General features: G+C 44.0%; 1 protein-coding gene across 1 annotated transcript in view; it reads right to left on the reverse strand.

The window, feature by feature from the left end:
- The window catches only part of tmtc2b (transmembrane O-mannosyltransferase targeting cadherins 2b), a 94,537-nt gene that overhangs the window by 40,296 nt on the left and 35,125 nt on the right, over positions 1 to 19,116 (reverse strand). Inside the window, exon 2 of the mRNA XM_062390355.1 lies at positions 12,179 to 12,755. Within this exon, the coding sequence (XP_062246339.1) occupies positions 12,179 to 12,755 (577 nt within the window). The remainder of the gene's footprint in view (positions 1 to 12,178; positions 12,756 to 19,116) is intronic.

A 19,116-nucleotide genomic window follows, 5' to 3' on the forward strand; every position in this document is an offset into this window, starting at 1 on the left:
AAAAAAAAGAAAGTCAACTCAAACCCTTAACATTTCAGGGGAGATATTTATTGAGTGAAACCACAGCCACGGATTGAAAAACAAACTCACTGTTCCTGATTTCTGGTCTTTCGCTTCCCCCATATTTATTTTCTACCGCGATGGGCCAACTGGTTTCTACGGCCGCTACTGCAAATCTGCTGTGACATGATGCTGATTCAAGGTCCTGGGAGGCCGGGGGGGGGAGATGATCATTGGGTTGGAGGTAAGAGCTTAGACGCTCAATGCTGCTCACAGTCTCTCAAGGACTTAAAAGACAAATGGGAGAAGAACATAGAGACAGAAAAGAAATCTAACAATTGTTACTGTTCTGGAAGCGCGTTGCCAGTTGTATCCCAGAGCAGATTAGTCCTGCCTGTGCATGGATTCCCAGTCATTACGACGCATTTGGGAGATCATAGTCGTTTTATTGCGGGGGGGTTTAGAGTCGCTCCCACAGACCATGCATGAATGAGACACACAAAGCCGGAGCTGGGGTCCACAGTTGAGCAGATGTCGGTTACTGGATGTAGAAAATAGCGTGGATTGTATTTTTTTCATCCCGTGAACCACTTTTTACGAAATAGCTCTTCAGAATGTAACGGTCGACCGCCACATGTCAGCGACAGGATGCAGTTTGTTGCTGTTTACACTGGTTGGTAACAAGAACGGGAGAAACTCGGCAAACATGGAGCGTAAAGAGCGGTTGTGGTTCAGGGGAAGATGACGAACAGGCGAATGAGCGTCGACCATGAAGCAGTCCAGGTTCTAAACCGAGTCCAAAATGACTGAGGAAATGATTAGGTTCCACTTGTTTGCCAGTGGACCTGACAACGGGTGAGTGAGTGTGTGTTTGGAAAGTGAACGACAAAATAAGAGCTGTGTTTCTTCACAGGAAAGTGAACAACTGTGACTGTGTGTTTGAGAGAGACTTGATTCCAACGTTGTGCTTAAAGTACTCAAAGGTAATACAAATTATTCCAATGATGCAATATGAAAAAATCTCGTCCAAATTCACATCATCCGAATCTTAAGCTCCTGTCGGTTTAGAGGGGATTTTTGCTCATTGATCAGTTGTCTGGTCAAAAACATCAAACTTGACTTGGTTTCAAACTTTTCAAACTGTCACTCTCACTGTGCTCAAAGCTCCATTTTCGGCTGTCGGACATTTGTTTCAAATCCACTGCTCAGCTACATCGAGCAGAGCGACAGTCTGTGGTCAACATAGTGAAGCAATAAGAGGCAGATATTTCCCTCTGGACTTGGTAGAGACCAAAAACAGAGCTAAGAGAGTGAATATTATGAAGTTGCAATACTATGCAGTAATGGAAGAAGTACTGGTAGCACTTTAAAAGTACTGTTACTTTAAAGAAACGTTCACATTCTACTCAAGCATATGTAAGCACAGGGTAAGCCAGTTAATCAGTGTTACATTTATAAAAAAGGGGACAGTGACGGTAAATATGTGATACCGATTTTATATTAATAATTATTTATCATGGAATATATGAATAGTATGTTGAAGTTAATTAAAGAACATCTTCAGGCTACAAGGCTTAAACGGTATTTTCCTAAGTGAGAGTACCAAGAGGAGCCAATTAATTCCAGTCAGGCACTTTGCAGCCTTTGTTTACAACTGATCATTACAAATACACACTCAGTCGGCTGTGTATTACATCCATCTACGTAAAATGAACACTGTCTCATACAACAGCATTGCCAAAAAAACTTCACTATGCTGAGTATTTATTAGAAGAGAGTAAAGGCTCAACTGTATGGTGATGGGATGTTATGTGTGGCTGTTGTGCTGTGTTGCATTATACAGAGAGATGTAGGTTGTATCACTTTAATATCTGGAATGTCCATATATTATTCAGAGACAGAAATCCACCTGCCACTTCCTAAAGAATTAACAGAAGAATAACTATGCGGGGAAACTAGGGAAGTTGTCAAATGAAAAAGTTGTTGTTACATTTGTAAACTGTAATAACAACAATCAAACACAGGCTGTAACTGTAGTCGTGGCAGTGGACTGGTCTGGTTCATTGTGGCTGTTTTTCGTCACAGTTCCAGTTTCAGGAGGTTTCAGAAGTCCAGCGCGGCTGCAGCCAACCAGCACATACACAACGCCTCAATGCTAGGCAACACCGTAGCTGTAGATTCTCTCCTCTGAACAACGAGTTACACATCTGCTCAAAGATCTGCGTGAGTCATGTGCGCTGCAGAGTCCTCCACGATCTGCTTCAAATACCAACGTCTCAGCTCGTTCGCTCTCATTGTAAAATGAAACCAGTGCACTCAGCCTCTCTGGTCCCACTGCTCCTCCGACACTGGGCTTTACGAGCTCTGCTGTCACGACGGGATGAGGAGAAGCAGAAGAAAGGTGGCGAACACCTCGCTGATGCAAGAAGGGGACAGAGCAGTCTCGGCTGGAATGGGAATTTTAGTTGTTTTAGTTAACCGCTAGATGCAATTTAAGAGCTAATCTCAACCATGACCTTATAATGAGATAAATATTGTGGTTCTTAAATGAGATATAAAAGAGATTACACAGTTCCATGGATCAGACTGAAAAAATCTTCGGGAATGGGGGAGAAAGAGGAAGAACGCTAAATACAAATGACAGAATGAAAATACAGTAAAACCCCAAACGATGGAGCAGAGAAGTGAGGGAGCTGTAATGCTGTGGGAGTATGCAGGCAGCGCTTTGCTTTCCGTCGGCCCCCGAGCATCCACACGTCCCCGAACTCCAGAGCTTGATAACTCAATTCTACAGCAGCATGCCCCGAGATTACCAATGAATTCTGGGGGATTGAGAGAAGAATTCCCAGATGTGCTGGCACAGAAACCAGGCACCTGTATGGCTCATTGTGCCTTTTTACCGCAACACCCAGTCCTTCTGCGACAGGACGATGAGACACAACAGCATTTCTTCTGGTGATCAATCAGATTCACAGCAGAGTTAAATTTGTATAAGAGCTGCTGCTTTGATCTAGCAAAACGAAGGGATTTAATTATTCTAGGTCTCAAAACTATGCTGGTATTTCCTCCTGCAGATCCTAATGCGAAGAGGGATTCTTTCCACAATTTGCATGTTTACAACCGGTGGATTGTCCCGTGTGGCTTCGCTTCACCACTGCGATAATCACTCCAGTGTGTCGCAGAGGAGAAATTAGAATTGGGCGCGGGCCAGAGTCCATTTAGTCCACATGGTCCACTGACTGTTTAAGGACAGAAAAAAAATGCAACTCAGCATTAAAGAAGAAGAATGGAAAACAGTTAGAGGGTACGAGAGGAGCAGCAGTGAAGGGGAAGTAGCTGAAGATGGTTCCACTGGTGCTTCATCACAGGGAATATTGAAAATTCACTACATTGCTCAACAATCACTGAAATATCATGTAAATGAGAAGAGACGTGAACAAAGACAGACTAAAGGAAAAATGTGTTCCAAGTTGTTCGGAAGTCACTTCACAGATTTATCTCTAAATTATTCCTCCCATCGATTCTGTGTTCTCCTCAGATCAGAGACACATCTTCATCAGAAAACAACCTCTCAGTGAAGTTGCTGAAGGAGCCGTATGAAGAATATTCACTGTCAGGAAAATATCGAAGCTGTATAAACTTCTGTTTTATCATTTTTGAATAATCAGGATCTTCACCGACTTGCCATGTTTTTCTTTCCAAACCTGATCCAAAAACAATAGAATTTCAAATCTAGGTGTTAAGTTAATTGTAAAACGGGTGGCGTGGATGTTGGAGCATCTCATCATTTCTATGTCAAAATATAACAATGCACGTCTCCAGAATCAAACTATTTTAAGCATAACAAAGTTTCTGAAACACTGGCTGACCTAGCATCTGACAAAATCACTACACACACACTTCCTCCTGAAGACGTGCCAAACATATGCAAGCCTCATGCTATTTGAACACAATGAGATGATGCAGCAGAAGGGAGATCAGCAGATCGGCCCCCGTCATTCGTTTCCCTTTTGTTTGTGTAAAGCGGCATTTTGTTCATCCTGCATCTGAATGATTACATTTCTCTTATCCGTCTCTCAACAGTTCTGGCTGCAGTTTATACAGTTTACTGGATCTGTGGCCGCTTGTTTTGATGAGGATTCCTAAAAGCCTTAATTACTCTGGTGGGTATACAAACAGCCAGTTAAAAAAAAAAAAACTGTCATCCGGCTCTGAACAACTTGTTTTCTTCATTTAACATAACAAAACTTCTACATGATTTGGGTTGGTCAACAACTGTGATTTTGGAAGATGTTAAAAATCACATCTATTTAGTTTTTTTTGTTGAAATTCCCCCTTCAGTTTCATATTTAAAACAAATTGTGATAAATAGAAATTACACAAAATGTCCATACCCGACAAAGGATTACACAAGTCCTGTTTTACACTGGTATTGTAGCTGGAAGACTCAAGTAATGCAGTTCTGGCTGACTGATTTTACATGGCAGTCCATTTGCTGAGGCCATAAAAAGGAACCATAAATAAGAGCTATGTGGTCGGCAACAGGAACAAAGGACCACATTGTATTTGCACTTATATCATAGTTTGAAAAAAGCTTTAAAATGTATAAATGTGCCGAATGAAAGAGGATGACATCATGGACTTAAGAAAAGGTTGAGAGAAAATACACGGAGATTGTCTCGGTTAATTAAAATCATTTAATTACTGTGAGCCGGTTGCAGCAGGATTATACATATATCCGTTGAGGACATTGTGTGCATTTGCTAAGAGGACACGCGACAGGACGCTGGTGCTGTGGGACATTCCTTTCCCAGAACTAACCTCTTACATAACATGCCACTATCGATTCTCAGACACGCTGGCTATAAAAAGAACGGGGTAAGAAGGCGTTTTCATCCAGAAGCAAAGCAAAGGGGGAAATCCGAAATCTTTGCATCGGCTTTTAAAACCAACACAAGGTTTTGTTTGAGGCATTTTCATCCTGCGCTCTGTTTTCAACTCCTCGCAGTCGGCACAGGCGGGGTCGTGGTGCTGGCTTGTCGCTGGCACTGAGCCTGTCAGCTTCACTTACGCCTGATGAACGGTCGACCGATGCAAACCCAGCTCAAGTCACTTTTCATCACTGGGGCTGCTCTCGCCTCATTCTACCCCAAAAAGCTTTGACATTCAGGGATCGAGGGACTTGTTGAATCATCTGTACGAGGAATATCTTTATTACCTTTATGTGCTTCGGATCCAAACTGATACGGAGACAGAACCTTTAAGGCTTAAGACACGGTTTGACATTTTGGAAGATGCTCATTTGCTTTCCACTCTGACGTCTCTTCAGTTAATAAGCCTCCAGCAAGAGGTTAGCGTTAGCTTAGAAGCTAACAGGAAACAGTTAACAGGACTCAAAGGAAGCAACATCTGCCGCCACGATCAAGGCTCATTAGGTCATATCATCTCCTGCAGGAGAGTACATGTTGTGGTTTCATGGTGGGTTGCGTGCTTTCTTGGCCGGGTGCAGAAAACTCAAGAATCTCTACTGGTTGTCTCTCAACAAAATAAATTACGACAAGACTCCAGGCTACCTGTTGCCACCTCCCTAGAAGACTACTTCTGTAGACCGATGGCCTCAGAGTGCTGCGACTATGTTAGCCAATGTTGAAGGCTCCTTCCATTGGTTGGATTCTTCTTGGTGCAACTTATCCTAGTGGCTCAACGGTACAGTAGCGAACAGTGCATTGGTAAATTCGGGATCAACTGGAGAAGCAAACGATCATCTTATTACAGTTTGGCCTTGAAGTCTACACAGACCCTTCCCGTCAGAGTATGATTAAAAAAAGTTATGTGCTAAGCTAAGCTATCTTCCCAAAAGAACAGATATGAAAGTGGATAAAAGTAAAGTGCATTTATACCAAAATGTTGAGCTAATACCTTAAGTTGTAGCATCTACTTTTGTTTTTCGAAGACTGTGTTTTTATGAAGCACACTTCCTCCTGGCCGCCTCCCTCCAGACGAGGAGCGGTGGTTTGAATCCCCATGTGAGAGGCAGGTGGGTGAGGGCAGGGGGCGCTAGCTGAGCCCACCGAGCCCAATCCATCACCCAGTGACAGGAGCCATTAGAGCGTTGAGGAGCATCTGTGGAGCCCCAGGTAAGAACGCCTGTGGCACGGTTTGTTTTCCCTCGTCTAATGCACAACAATGTCATATTTTGTATGTCAGGTCTGTAGCGCTTATACACACACACACACACACACCAAGCAGTGTGTAATCATGCAACATCACACGTACACATGTTTGAACGGACCTCCCATCTCACACTCTGATCCATCTCCGACACCCACCCCCCCCCAGGTCAGGCCTCGTCAGCCCTCAGCAGCAGCTCAACACCTGAGCTCACAGTCCAACACTCTGTCACCTCCAGACATATCTCACACACACACACACACACACAGCGAAAATACATAACCACACTTATACACACACACATCTCAAGCACTGACCTTGCACTAATAGCCAAAGTGTGAACTGAAAACCGGAGGTGTGAAAAGATAAAGTGTGTAACCTCGACATTCACGGAGGGGCCCAGCTGGGTCTCGTCCCACATTTGGAAAATCATTTTCCAGCGGTTGCGTTGTCGCATGTTGGACTTGGACAAAAGACAAAATGAGCAGAGGGACGTCTCAAGTTCCCCTGAAGATAAACCTGAGCCTCGGTGTGTTCAGGGGACACCAATGGATGCACAGCGCTAACATGACATCAGTGAGAGGATATCTCTCTCATCCTGTTCACACTTTGAAAGCATCAGGCGTCTGTATTGTGTTTTCAGAGGGTCGCTCTTGTCACGGTCACGTCAGCGGTGTCAGCCCCTCTGGGACTTTGGCTCAAACTGCACCTTCATGTCAACAAGCAGTGTCGCCTCACCACAGAAAAACAACTGACACGTCCTCTTTCAGGTTAAGATGTAGGAGAGCAGTGGGACATTACACTAGGTGCAAAGGTCCACAGTCGGACAATAAAACAATGGATTCTTGTGACTTTACAAAGCTGCTCATCAAATGAAAATGAGAAAAAAATGTAGTGAAAATGTTTAGATTGAATTATAAGGCAGTTCTGGTTTTCCCATATTTACAGCTTCCACTCAAATTGAAATTTCACTCTCAACAACTGTCTAAACATTTATTTTACCGCTCAACTAACGAAGACAGAACACCTCAGGTCAGACACTTTATTGCATCATCCTGCGGACTAAACACTCGGAGATTACATTAAGGAGAAATCCTTCCTCTGCTAAATTAAGAGCTCAAATTACGTTTCAGTGTCTCTCGTTGAAAATGAGCCCGTTAACCGAGGCTGTGCAGGAACCGTCCCCTGTAAAAAGCATATTTTTCCACATAAACTGTGGTTACACCACACGCACTCGCTGCTGCCAACTGTGCTACATGTGAATGCTATAAAGTCATTGCCTGTGAGTAGCTGGGTGCATAAGAACCCATGGTTATAAAGGCTTTAATCAGGGAACTGCTGAATTTCACCATAGTAAAGGTCAGCTTGAGTAAACAATTTAATGACTGTTTCCTTTTACACTTTTTAAACACAGGACACATTTTGGAAAGAACTAATTATGTGAGCAGTGGTCTGTGATTGGCCCCGGCTATCAACACTATACGTGTTTGTGGGTTCAATGCTAAACAGGTTTGTTATAGAGGAGGTTATGTGTCATTAAAACTTTAACTGCTACTCACTGGAGGAACGTTCTGTACGGAAAAGGTGTTTTATCAGATTCATTTCGAAGAAAAGTATTCAGAGATTCTGAGATAGGGTCGTTATAGTATGAGAATGAAGTCTCACGTTGATGAGATAAACGTTATTCTCATAATATTACAAATTAATATTCAGACTATTACCAAATGTAATATTACGACTTCATACATGTAGCATTATGATTTTACTCTCATAATATAAAAATTTAATATTCAGAATACTACGAACATACTCTGCTATGTAATATTACGACTTTATACTCGTACTTATTATAAATGTGTTCTAAAAATATTATAACTTGATATTCGTATTATTACAACTTTATTCTCATAATATCACAACTTTATACTCTTACTTATTTATTCTTGAAATAGTACAACTTTATAGGCTTACTTGAAATGTTAGGTATTTATTCTTGTATCATTACAACTTTGGACAGATATTACAACTTTATTCTTGTACTGTCAGTATTTCTTTCCCTTATGCAAGTTCACACTTGTATATATATATATATATACTGTATATATTCATAAAAGTGTCCTTTATCCTGATGGTTGACCCTGATTTACCCAAAGAGCCTGACACAGTGCAGCAGAACACAACCCAATCATCCAGAGGTTGAACCAGATCTCTTAATAAAAGCTTTCAGCAGAGTTCGGATGACAAACGAAGCCAAGAGCTTGAACTGCAGCGTCACCGTGAACCCGACATATGCTTATTCCATTACTGACTGGGCACCATTGTCTCCCTCCGGTTCCCTCTGTCTTCTCTCTTACTCTTACCCAGAGGAGTTTGTGTAACGTTAACATCAACACAAAGAGAAACGGTCCTGTGGGGAATGTTTAATGTTTAATCCCCTTTAAAAGATTTTGTATTGCCCAGGGACAATTAGAGTTTATGAATGGAAGAAGTGGATCGCTGATACACGGACACTGCACAGACAAAAGCCTGCAGGAGGACACACATGCACAGTAAATTACACTTTATTCAATATGACAGTTCGTCCTGACCTCACTTAAACATCCCGTGCTTTAATATGAAATGTGTATTTTCTACTTTCTTTCATTTATTTCACTGCAATCCTTGAGGAAATTAGTCTTTTGTGCACGATTCCACATTTCAAAGATCACTTATGTAAAATAAAACTCATGCAACATATAATAAATAAATCAGAATGATATGCATGCATTACCCTCTGATTTGTATGCATAGAGTCTGCAGGTTAATGAAGGAGCCGTGTCGTGAATTACCGTGAATCCCTTGTAACCTTCAAACCGCACACAGAAGCCGTAACGACACAGAGGGAGATTTGCAGCCGATATAAAACTCTAATGTAATTGACTGCACACCACAATCAGATAAGAGGCCTGGTTTCACTATTTCCTACGTTAAATGTCAACTGACTCGAGACCAGCGGAGAGCCCGGTAATAAAACGGAGCGCCGGCCCATTGTGGCCCGTCTGTCACGCAACAAGCTCTTTAGTCCGACTGATGCATGTTCTCCAACGAGGAAAAGGCCGAGACACGGTGACAGTTTCTGTTTCATGCCGAGTTTCCCTCTTATCACGGAGTATAAATGATGCAACGCAGCTTTCCGGTCCTTAGGATCTGTTTTGGGAGTTTGCGTCCAAGTTTTCAGCACCTGATAGATCTCCAGCCCTGTGTTTACTCTCCCTGTGATCCCTTTCAGCTGTGTACAGAAATGAATGACCTTACGGGCGGTTGATGGCTCGACTCGCCCTTGAGGAACGACTCCCTCTGCTCATTATCAATCAAAGTAACGGCCTCGCTGCAGAGAGGCAGAGTCAAATGCACAGGCTGCAGTAGTTATCAGACCCGTTTGCCTGTGAGGACGAGAGGCTGGATCACAATGCATGTTACGAGTCCCGGAGGAAAGATGCTTCTCCAAGGTGACGTGACTGAGGTGACTGTGAGCTGAGAGTTGCGTCAGGATTGCAGAATGTGCTGCAGCATCACTTCCAGGGAGGATATGTTGCTTTACAGTTGTCTCTCAGCAAACTGACAGAAAAGTTTCTTGCTTTTCACAAAAGTGCGAGACAACCCCCGCAGTTCCTTCTTTGTCTCCTCGATGCCAAAGTGTGAGGGAGCTATGGCCTCACTCCCCCCCCGCTGCAAAATATAACGAGATTCCTCCTTTCGTTCCCTATTTATCACGTTAGTAGAACATGAGACTTTGTCATTGTGATTTATGAGCACAAGGAAACACAGATGTTCAGTTGTAGCCTGGAAAAATAAGGACACATAAGAAAAGTCTTTGAGGTTTTCAATTTTGTTAAAATAAAACCATCTTTCTTGACATTAGGTTTAACTTTAATTCTGAATCAGATCAGATGGATTTTGAATTGTTTTCAAGCTTATACTGTTGACATATGTTTAATCTTTCATGCAGTATTATGTAATACAAAAGAAAACTTCTTTGAATTAACGTTAACAAGTTGTATTAACAAAAATGTGCTGATCAGCTGGTAAAGAATCCTCCCTCAGTGTGAGTGCACCTGAGCTGTGTGTTAGTATGAAAGGTGCCACACAACTAGAGTTTTAATATATTTCTTTTAATGATCATCACTTATATATTTTCATGGCTACAATGGATTGTGCTGTGAACCCATCTGCCCCGGAGACACTTGCCGAGCTCGTTAACCGCGTTGACAAACCATGAAAGAAAAGACGCTGCCTGCTCCCCATCGGGACTGGATCTGTCAGACGGTCAAATGTGTTTTTCAAAAGACAACGAGATCAGCAGGCTTTGTGGATGTTCAATCAAAAAAGTTGAGAATCTGTCGGGTCCGAGGCCTCCTCTCTCCTCCAGCCCTCTCGGCCCTGCTTCCTCTCGGGTCTAGCCATGGATGACAAGCCATTAAAGGGCCTGTCTGCCCACAGCAATGGATGAGTCGTCCTCCAGAGGACACGGGGAGTCAGATAAGACTTAAATCATGAGAGGACAGTGTGGAGAAGACAGCAGCAGCAGAGGCTCTCGGTCTTCATTACCACACAAAGAGAGGGAAGGGGGGGGGGGGATTCTCATTTCAACTCAACTATTTCCTCTCCTTGTTTTTGTTTTTCTTAGTTTCCACCTCTCCTCCTGCTGACACCTGTCGCTCCTCACCTCCTGACCCTCTCATTGGCTGCCCTGGTGCACTTCACGTCATGTTCGTGTGCACTGCTGAATTTGTCGTGATGGGCGGAGAGTCATGGATGTGACATCATCCAGAGAGCAAACAGTAAATACCTCTGACAGGAGCTGCTGGGCGAAAGGGTCACTTATGGCTGGATGCTTTAAAAGCTTTCACTTTTATATTATTTCAATGATTTCCTTTGACAAATGTTTTAATTGTCTTCTCTTTCAATTTGCCTGTGAAATGTGAATGTACAAGCAAACGTGGGCACACAAAAACACACACACACACACACACACACACACACACACACATCCACACACACAACCACACACATTTTCCAGCTCACGGACGGCAGATGCAAATCATCTATATATCTCAACAGTTGTGTTGTGCACAGCCTCCATTAAACTAAAGACACCATCCATCAAGAAGCAATGAACATCTAGGGGTCAATGGGCGATTAGCTATATTCTCTTCCTGGGTTTGATTTAATTGACTAAATTGGTTCTTAATTTGGATGCTTGTTAGCGAGAGGAAAGTCACTTTTAAAGATGGAGCCACACGATGGGACAGATTTAGAATTGAATGCAGTCGTGACCTGAGACTTTAACCCTGTTACAGATTAAGTCAGTTTAGTCCTGAGGCTGAAAGGGTGAAGTTTGTAAAGATAAAAGTATTTCTCACTTTTAAAGCCGTAATGACAGGAATGGGTTAATGTAATCAGATATTTGTTTCAGAATATAAATCAATAGATTAACTTGGAAGTGGAATCGCTGTCATTACATCATAACTGAATGTTCCTCATGCACAGACTCAGAGTTGAATATATGTTTGATTTCCTTTTCAAACATATAAACATATATATTCACCTCAGCCAAGGAGATTATGTGATCATTGCTGTTTGTTTGTTACTCTGTTGGCAGGATTACTCTAAAACTACTGGGTAACGGGCCAAGGAAGAACCAGTCATCTGGAGCGGATTTGATTGAATGGGTTGATCCAGGAATATGTTTTAACATCGCAAGATAGACAATTTTGGAATTTTTTTTTTTATTTCTGAGGAAATAATGGAGAGATCTTGATGAAACAAATACTTAAAGTTCTGATATCTATGTTCAATTTGGTGCAGCTTGATTGAATTGAAGACCGTTGGGCCTCGGCGGAGGTATGCACTCCGCCGAGTGCCAGATATATCACAAGTTTGCCAGAATCCTGACAGCAGAGCAGATGCAGGAAATCAGATAAAAGTGAAAAAGCTGCACCACAGGGCCGAGAACAAGCTTGTTTACCTTGTAGAGGAGCATGATGACCTGTCGCAGCTTGAGCTTGTGGAAAACGCAGACGTCATACAGCGCTGACACAGCCAGGACGGTGACTCCCAGCTCCTTCCACAGCATGCTGCAGGCGGCGCAGGCCAGGCTGCAGAGGAGCCACGCCACCAGCCGCCAGGGCCTGGCGTGGCCCCGCAGCGCACAGTGACGCATGTAGCAGAGCAGCGACAGCAAGAAGAACAGAGCGGCGCCTTCGTCGGCCCGGCCCACAACGCCCGCCACCGCCTCTGTGTGGATGGGGTGGGAGGCGAAGAGGAGGCCGGCCAGGAGGCTCCACAGGCCTCCTCCGAGCAGCAGGCGAGCCAGCGCGGTGAACAGGCCGGTCACAGCTCCGTGGAGGGCCACGTTAACCAGGTGGTAGCCCCAGGGCTCCAGCCCGCCCACAGCATGGTTGAGGCGGAAGGAGAGGGTGCAGAGGGGCCGGTAAGACTTGTGGCTGCCGCTGTGCGTGAGCAAGGTTCCCCAGAAGTCATCGTAGAAGATATTTATCCAGGGCGTCTCTGGGAGCAGGTCCTGATTGGTCTTGATTGCACGGCTGTAGAGAGAACACAAAAATGAAAAGCATGATTTATTGATGATGGATGGATAAAGAATTGATATTTGATGGAGTACTTATGACATTTCAGTCGACTCAGTGAATGTCACTGCTTCACCGCCGCGCCACATTCAATAAAAGAGTTTATTGTACATTGCACTGCGGAGTCTCTGAGGAGAGTGCACAGTTATTCTTTACCAGTATGGACTAAGCAGAAAATATAGGTTGATGAGAAATGAAACTTTTCATTGCCCTGCCCCCCCCCTCCCCCCATGAGAGTGTGGTCAGGCTGCGTTCACAAACAGAGAAGCCGAGTGCCAGCGCTGAGCTCCGGGCAGCTTTGCCACCGCAGCTAGAGCCCTTACAGCTGTGGACTCCGGGGATTAAGCGAGAGCACCACACCCTGAACCACAAACAAACACAGGCAACGCAGTAGCGGAACGCCATGTTGGCAAAATGCAGACTTCCAGAGCTCTGAGGTTTTCCTAAGAGGACGAAGCGGCAGCGGAGCTAAACAACCAGATTAGATTGTTTAAGGACTATTCCTAAACAGATTACACGTATTTTTAGTGTCTACTTGGCTACGTAAGCGGTCAGTTGGACTTCCCCTCTGTAAGGGATGAACCCGTGCGACCCGACCTAATGCCGCTACATCAGCCTCAAGCTGCTTTAGTGTCGGAGGCTGAGGGGAAGTCCAGCAGGGGTCAAAGCGGGGACAGGAAAGGCCTGACTCTCCCTGCAGGAGCTCGGTGACGTTAAAACGCATTTTCTGTCTTTCCTGCCTCGGTGTGAGGAGTCGCAAACCTCTGCTGGTTCCACTGGGAGACAACAGAGTGAGACCCCGCGGAGAGGAGGTGGCTGGCAACGGCAGAAGTGTTGTGATTAAACGCGTGATGAATGGGACACGACAAGTGATAAGAAGCCAAGTGCACCAGGTTGTAATGTGTCCTCGACGGCAGCCACGATTAACACACTCAGTTAGTTCGGAGAGTCGGTTTGGGGAGAAGACGGCGAAGTCTTAGAGTAGCACAGGGCGAGTCGTAAATGACGCTTTGGAATAGATAGTTTTAAACAAGCATATAAGTGAGAAAACCCCAAAACGGTCGACTCAAGAGTAATGAGCTGCTTCCTTCAGGATAATAAGACTTCATTTTGGCAGACGTCCACCGAACAACCGCTCCAGTACCAGAAAGCTGGTGTGGAGGGGGGGGGGGGTGCAGCTTAATCACAAAAATGAGTTGCGGAGGGGTGAACGGAACCTCATGATGGATCCAAGGGAAATAAATACCTGGCCAAGGAACGTCAGGAGGGGCACGGAGCAGAACAGCTGGGATCCAATAGAAACGCCTGAGAGGTCAGCGCACACATGATTGGGTTTCTGTGGCGAGGCGGCCAGAGGCTCTAAGAGGCCGTAGAGCCCCCGGCTCTCCACTTCATGACTCACGCACGCCAGTCTATTTCCTCTGGCCCATTTGTCGAGTGAGATCTTCATTCCACCGCGAGACGCTCGCATAAGAGGCATTATGGTTCATTTACATCTCCGAGCTGTCTTGGAGACAAGTGCCTCATTTTTCCACTGCACGTTGCGGAGGAGCCAGTGAGGCCAGATACATTACATATTGCCTCAAAACCACAGCAGACTTTTTTTTTTTGTTCTCTGGCAGCAGCAGCACGGACAAGACTCCAGTGCCAGGCAGAAGCCCACCCTCTCAGACTGTCTCCTGCATGTCACGCACATCGGTGAGCACCTAGCGTTTGAAACAACAACAAAAAAAAAAGGGGGGGGGGGGGGGGGATACGCCCCAAGCTGATTAACACGTTTGTTATTTATTCCCGTGTAAACTCACCATGACCATACTAGTCACGGTGAGTCTCCTCAGTCCACGGCAACTCATTAACCCGCAGAAGTTCTCCATCGTCCCACGTCTCCGCCGGCTCGGAGGCCAGTTGGAGAGGAAGGTTGAGATTCCGCGGCTGCTCGGGCTCATTTCTCAGCAGAGCTGGCAGCGAGGAGGACCACTTCCAGCTGGGAGCACATTCCTCCCCTGACCGCCGGCCTGCACGCCGACTCCCACAGGAACGGGGGGGGGGGGGGGGGGGGGGGGGGATCATGTCGCCGCTAACAAGAGCAGCCCCTGAAAACTGCTCGTCTCGATCCTGCCACCGTCGATTCATCCTCAGCTCCTCGAGTTCACAACCACGCACCACAACCCGTTTCCTCGTCACAATATGAACCAATTTATTTCTCTATGTGAACTCTCTAATTGTTTAAATACAGCTCTGTTTATTCAAGCTGCTTTCAGACATGAAATTTGTTCAGACCCAATTTTCTGGACATTTTCCGGTTTGTTTATCATTCGGACGTATGAAGGACGCAGCAGCAGATTGTCAGAGTCAGACAACAACAGGAAATTTGAGTTGCGGCAGAAGTAGGAATTGATTTGTAAATAACAACATTGACCCTGGAGTCTACCCTCATCCCCGAAAAGTCATGAATTCCGTTGCCTCAGCACGTTGACATCTATGTCTTCTCTATCAATCGCACCTCTTTCTTGAATCATCTGTGTTATTAATATCTTCATCATCATGTCCACTATTATCTGGACACTTTTCTGCTCTATTCTCTCATAGGCTCTCTCAGACAATGCTAGAGCGCTTAAAGGAAAAAGTCCTGAAAAATGTCCTGAGCAAGTGACTTGTGTTCTCACATGCAGCCCGTCCAGAAAAGTTCAGGGGAATGTTCAGAGTTCAGTGCACGTGTGAAAGCAGCTTTTCGTCTTCTGCTAGAGAGATCAGGGTTATTATATGAGGCCTTTGTGCCTGCTGTACAAATCACACTGTACCACTTATCTGAAAGACTACTTTAAACTCAGAGACCCAAGATGTTTCCGTAATAAAATTCACCAAACCAAAGATGCTGCAGAAGAAATCGTGTCTGTTTTATTGTATCATCAGTGGGACTCGCTCTTCTCACAACTTCTCAAAGCTGAGCGTTTTGTTTCTGTTCCCAGTTTGTCACAAAGCTGCATTATTAGTCTTTGTTTTTCCTCCAACCCCTAAACCAAGATGGAAACAAAGAGTCGTGTTTGTGTTATACTATTTGGAAATTCATCACTTGCATAAATTAGCCTCTAACAAAGGCTTATTGCTTACACGGAGCAATGCACCATGTAATTACAAACCCAGAGTAAAATCAATTTCCTACTAAAACCGGAGCCCCCCGTTTTTTTTTGCTGAGTTTAAAAGCATTTCCATGAAAAATCTTCCTGCCATCTCTTTATCTCCTTAGCCGAGAAATAATCATGTGAGAGCCAACCCCTGGAACAGAGTCACTCACCATGCGAGTGCACGAGCAGGATGAAGAGGAAGAGAGCCCGGTTCAATGACAGCAGGAGCCCATGTAAAGAGGCTATCAAAAACTGAAGATTGATTCGCTCTGGGCGGGACTCGCCCACATGAGAGATGAGACTGATATTGGAGATCAGATTGAAAACCAAGGACATGTCAACAGGGCTTTTCCTTTATAACCGCTCAATGAATATGAGATGAAGCGAAAAAGCGAATCTGAAGGACACAGCCATTAACACTAGAATGGCAACAGTTCCCTTAAATTCAATCAATCTGCACCAAGCTCCACACACTCAGATAGCAGTCCCATGAATAAACCAGATTTCATCAAGATCAATGAATTATTCCATAAATAAAAATGTGAATTCGGGAAAAAGCCTTTTGCAAAGAAATAGATGCTGTCCACTTTCAGACATGCTGACTGAAACTCTAATCAGTTAATCCTCAAAGCCAACTGAGCATTTTAACCAAATTTGAAGAAATACCATCAAGGGTTTCTTTAAATATCGTGTTCACATCGGGTTGGATAGACGGACAACCCAAAAACATATATCGCAATGTCTAAGGATGGATCCAGTCCCTGATCCGGATCAGAACCAACATCTTAGGAGTAGCCAACGAGACTTTTAATAACTCATGACATCCCTCCACCAAGTTTCGTGGTCATCCGTTGAGTCATTTTCAACCCAACAAACAAACAAACTGACAGAGGTGAAAACATAACCCTCCTGAGGAATAGATAATGAAAAACATCCTCATTAAAGTTAATCACACTCACGAGAAATGATTTGTTTAAAAGTAACAGATGCTTTTACATGAATATCAAGATAAAAAACATCAACTGAAATCGAAATCACAAGCAGAGCAGCCGTCTGAGTACGAGTCAGCAGTTCCCACTGGATCCTGCCAGTTGAACCCATTGACCCAAAACTTAAGTGCAGACAAGACTCGATCAATTAATCATATTCCCACTGGTTCCACAGTGGGAGACATCAGAAAACCAATGCTCTCTCTCTCTCTCTCTCTCTCTCTGGAGAGCGAAGAATGGAAAAGCAGCCGTTTCAAATACAAAGCACATAAAGATTTCCATTTGTGATAGCATGTGAAAAGAGAAATCAAATGTGGCGGGTGTCTGGGGAAAGCGATCAAAGGTCTGCCAACCACATGTCACCACCCGGCTTTAATATGTGAATGGAGCACAGTGGTATTTTTAGACGGCCCACGGAGACACCGGGGCAGCCCGCTCACTGTTTCCGGCACGCTTTTGTGTAACGTTTCTTCCCATGGGCGAGCAGGTCATTAAAGGCAAAGCTCCATTGCACTCACAGTAGCTCATATTAGCAGACATAGTTAAGTAGAAAGACACGTAACAGGGAAAATACACTAAAAAGGTCTAATCCCCCCATAATTTTAATCCGCTATTTAAGAAAATATTAGTAGTCTGGAATGCTCTGAAATCCTTTAATGACATGGGAAAATAAATCGTGTCCCATTTTGTGTCTTTGGATTAAAGTGATTAATGTATTCAGCAAGTCAGAAAGCAAATCCAACTCTGAAAGAGCTCATTTGAATACATCAATTATTAATGCAAAAAGGTGACGGGGATGAAAAGCACAAAGGTGGAGGGAGAGAATTTGTAAAAAAAGGAAAGAAAGAAAGAAAGAAGGGGGAATTTACTGTGTTCTATTTTTGCTGCATTGTGGCAAACAGCTTCCGAGAGCATGGGGATAAAGATGGGACCCGCCAGCCATCGGCGACCCGAGCCAAACAAGATAAAATGTAATCAAGCGTTAACATTTAAAGACTCGCTCAGCCAGGCAGAAAAAATAAAAAGCACCTGGGTCCCGTTCAACATGGAGAAAAACAGGCCAGATTTCCTTTGGCCTGGTTTTCACAACTCGCTATTTCTGAGTCTATTTGCCAAAATGTAATTAATAAAAGTGTCTGTGAATATTTGGGATGTTTGAGCTTCGACAGGCCGGGCAGCACTGTGAGACAAAGAGGACGGCCGGTGAGAAATAAACGTTTGTTAGTCACTGTAGCAAACACACAGCACCACCAGGGCCGCCGTAAAATCCCTCTTGTCCAGAGTGAATGGCTGCTTTCTTTCATTTGACATATGTGATTAGTAAGCCTATGGTAAAAGCCTTCAATAAAAGAAAACAGCCTGAGGGACCTGAGGGAGAGCTGGAGAGGGCGGGGATCTTTTTGTTCCTTTTCATTGTGTTTTAACAGGTGTAATCACATTTATTATAAAAAATTGCTGTTTTAAATTGATTTAAACATCTTAAATATTGTATAGTTGCACAAATCCAACCTTCTTTTCTTGGCTTATATAAATTTACCACTCCTGAGAGGCTGTTGCACTCTGATCGTTGGTTGTGGACACCTGCCTGCCCTCCGTCACTGTAATTAATGAAAGGCAGGAGATTCAGGATGGATGAGAAACTGGTGATGGTGATAAAAGGTCAGGGACGACGGTAATTAGGCCGAATCTGGGCCTGAAGGATTTTGACCTTCAATATTGTTGTTGTGTTTACCTCTTTGTGTATCAATGCTTCTGCTTCCTGCCTAAATTTAGAGAAAAGAACAGCACTTGACAAATACACTACACTCTGTGGAGCCAATATATCTAACAAGGACCAACAATAGCTTCATAAAAACCACAAGTAAATCAGCAACATCCAGATTTTAGTCTGGAACTGCACCAAATTGCAAATTGATTTTTTTTCCATCAATATCCATGGTTACCCGTAAATTAGCAGAAATGTCAGCGGACGCTCGATCTCACAATGTTACAGAAAGATAAACAAAAATATTCCTCGATCAACCTCTTTTTATAGTTCCTCACCAAAATATAATGGTTTCTTACTTGGTCCATGTCCCAATCATCTTTTGGTGAAGGTAATAAAGTTGATGTATAAATACACAATCCACTACGCTTCCCGGGCATGTTTATGTATTTATGAATATATGTTTTAGTAACCTACTTTATTGTGTTCATATCCTGAAT

Source organism: Platichthys flesus, chromosome 6, assembly GCF_949316205.1.
Source record: "Platichthys flesus chromosome 6, fPlaFle2.1, whole genome shotgun sequence".
In the NCBI taxonomy this organism is placed as follows: domain Eukaryota; kingdom Metazoa; phylum Chordata; class Actinopteri; order Pleuronectiformes; family Pleuronectidae; genus Platichthys; species Platichthys flesus.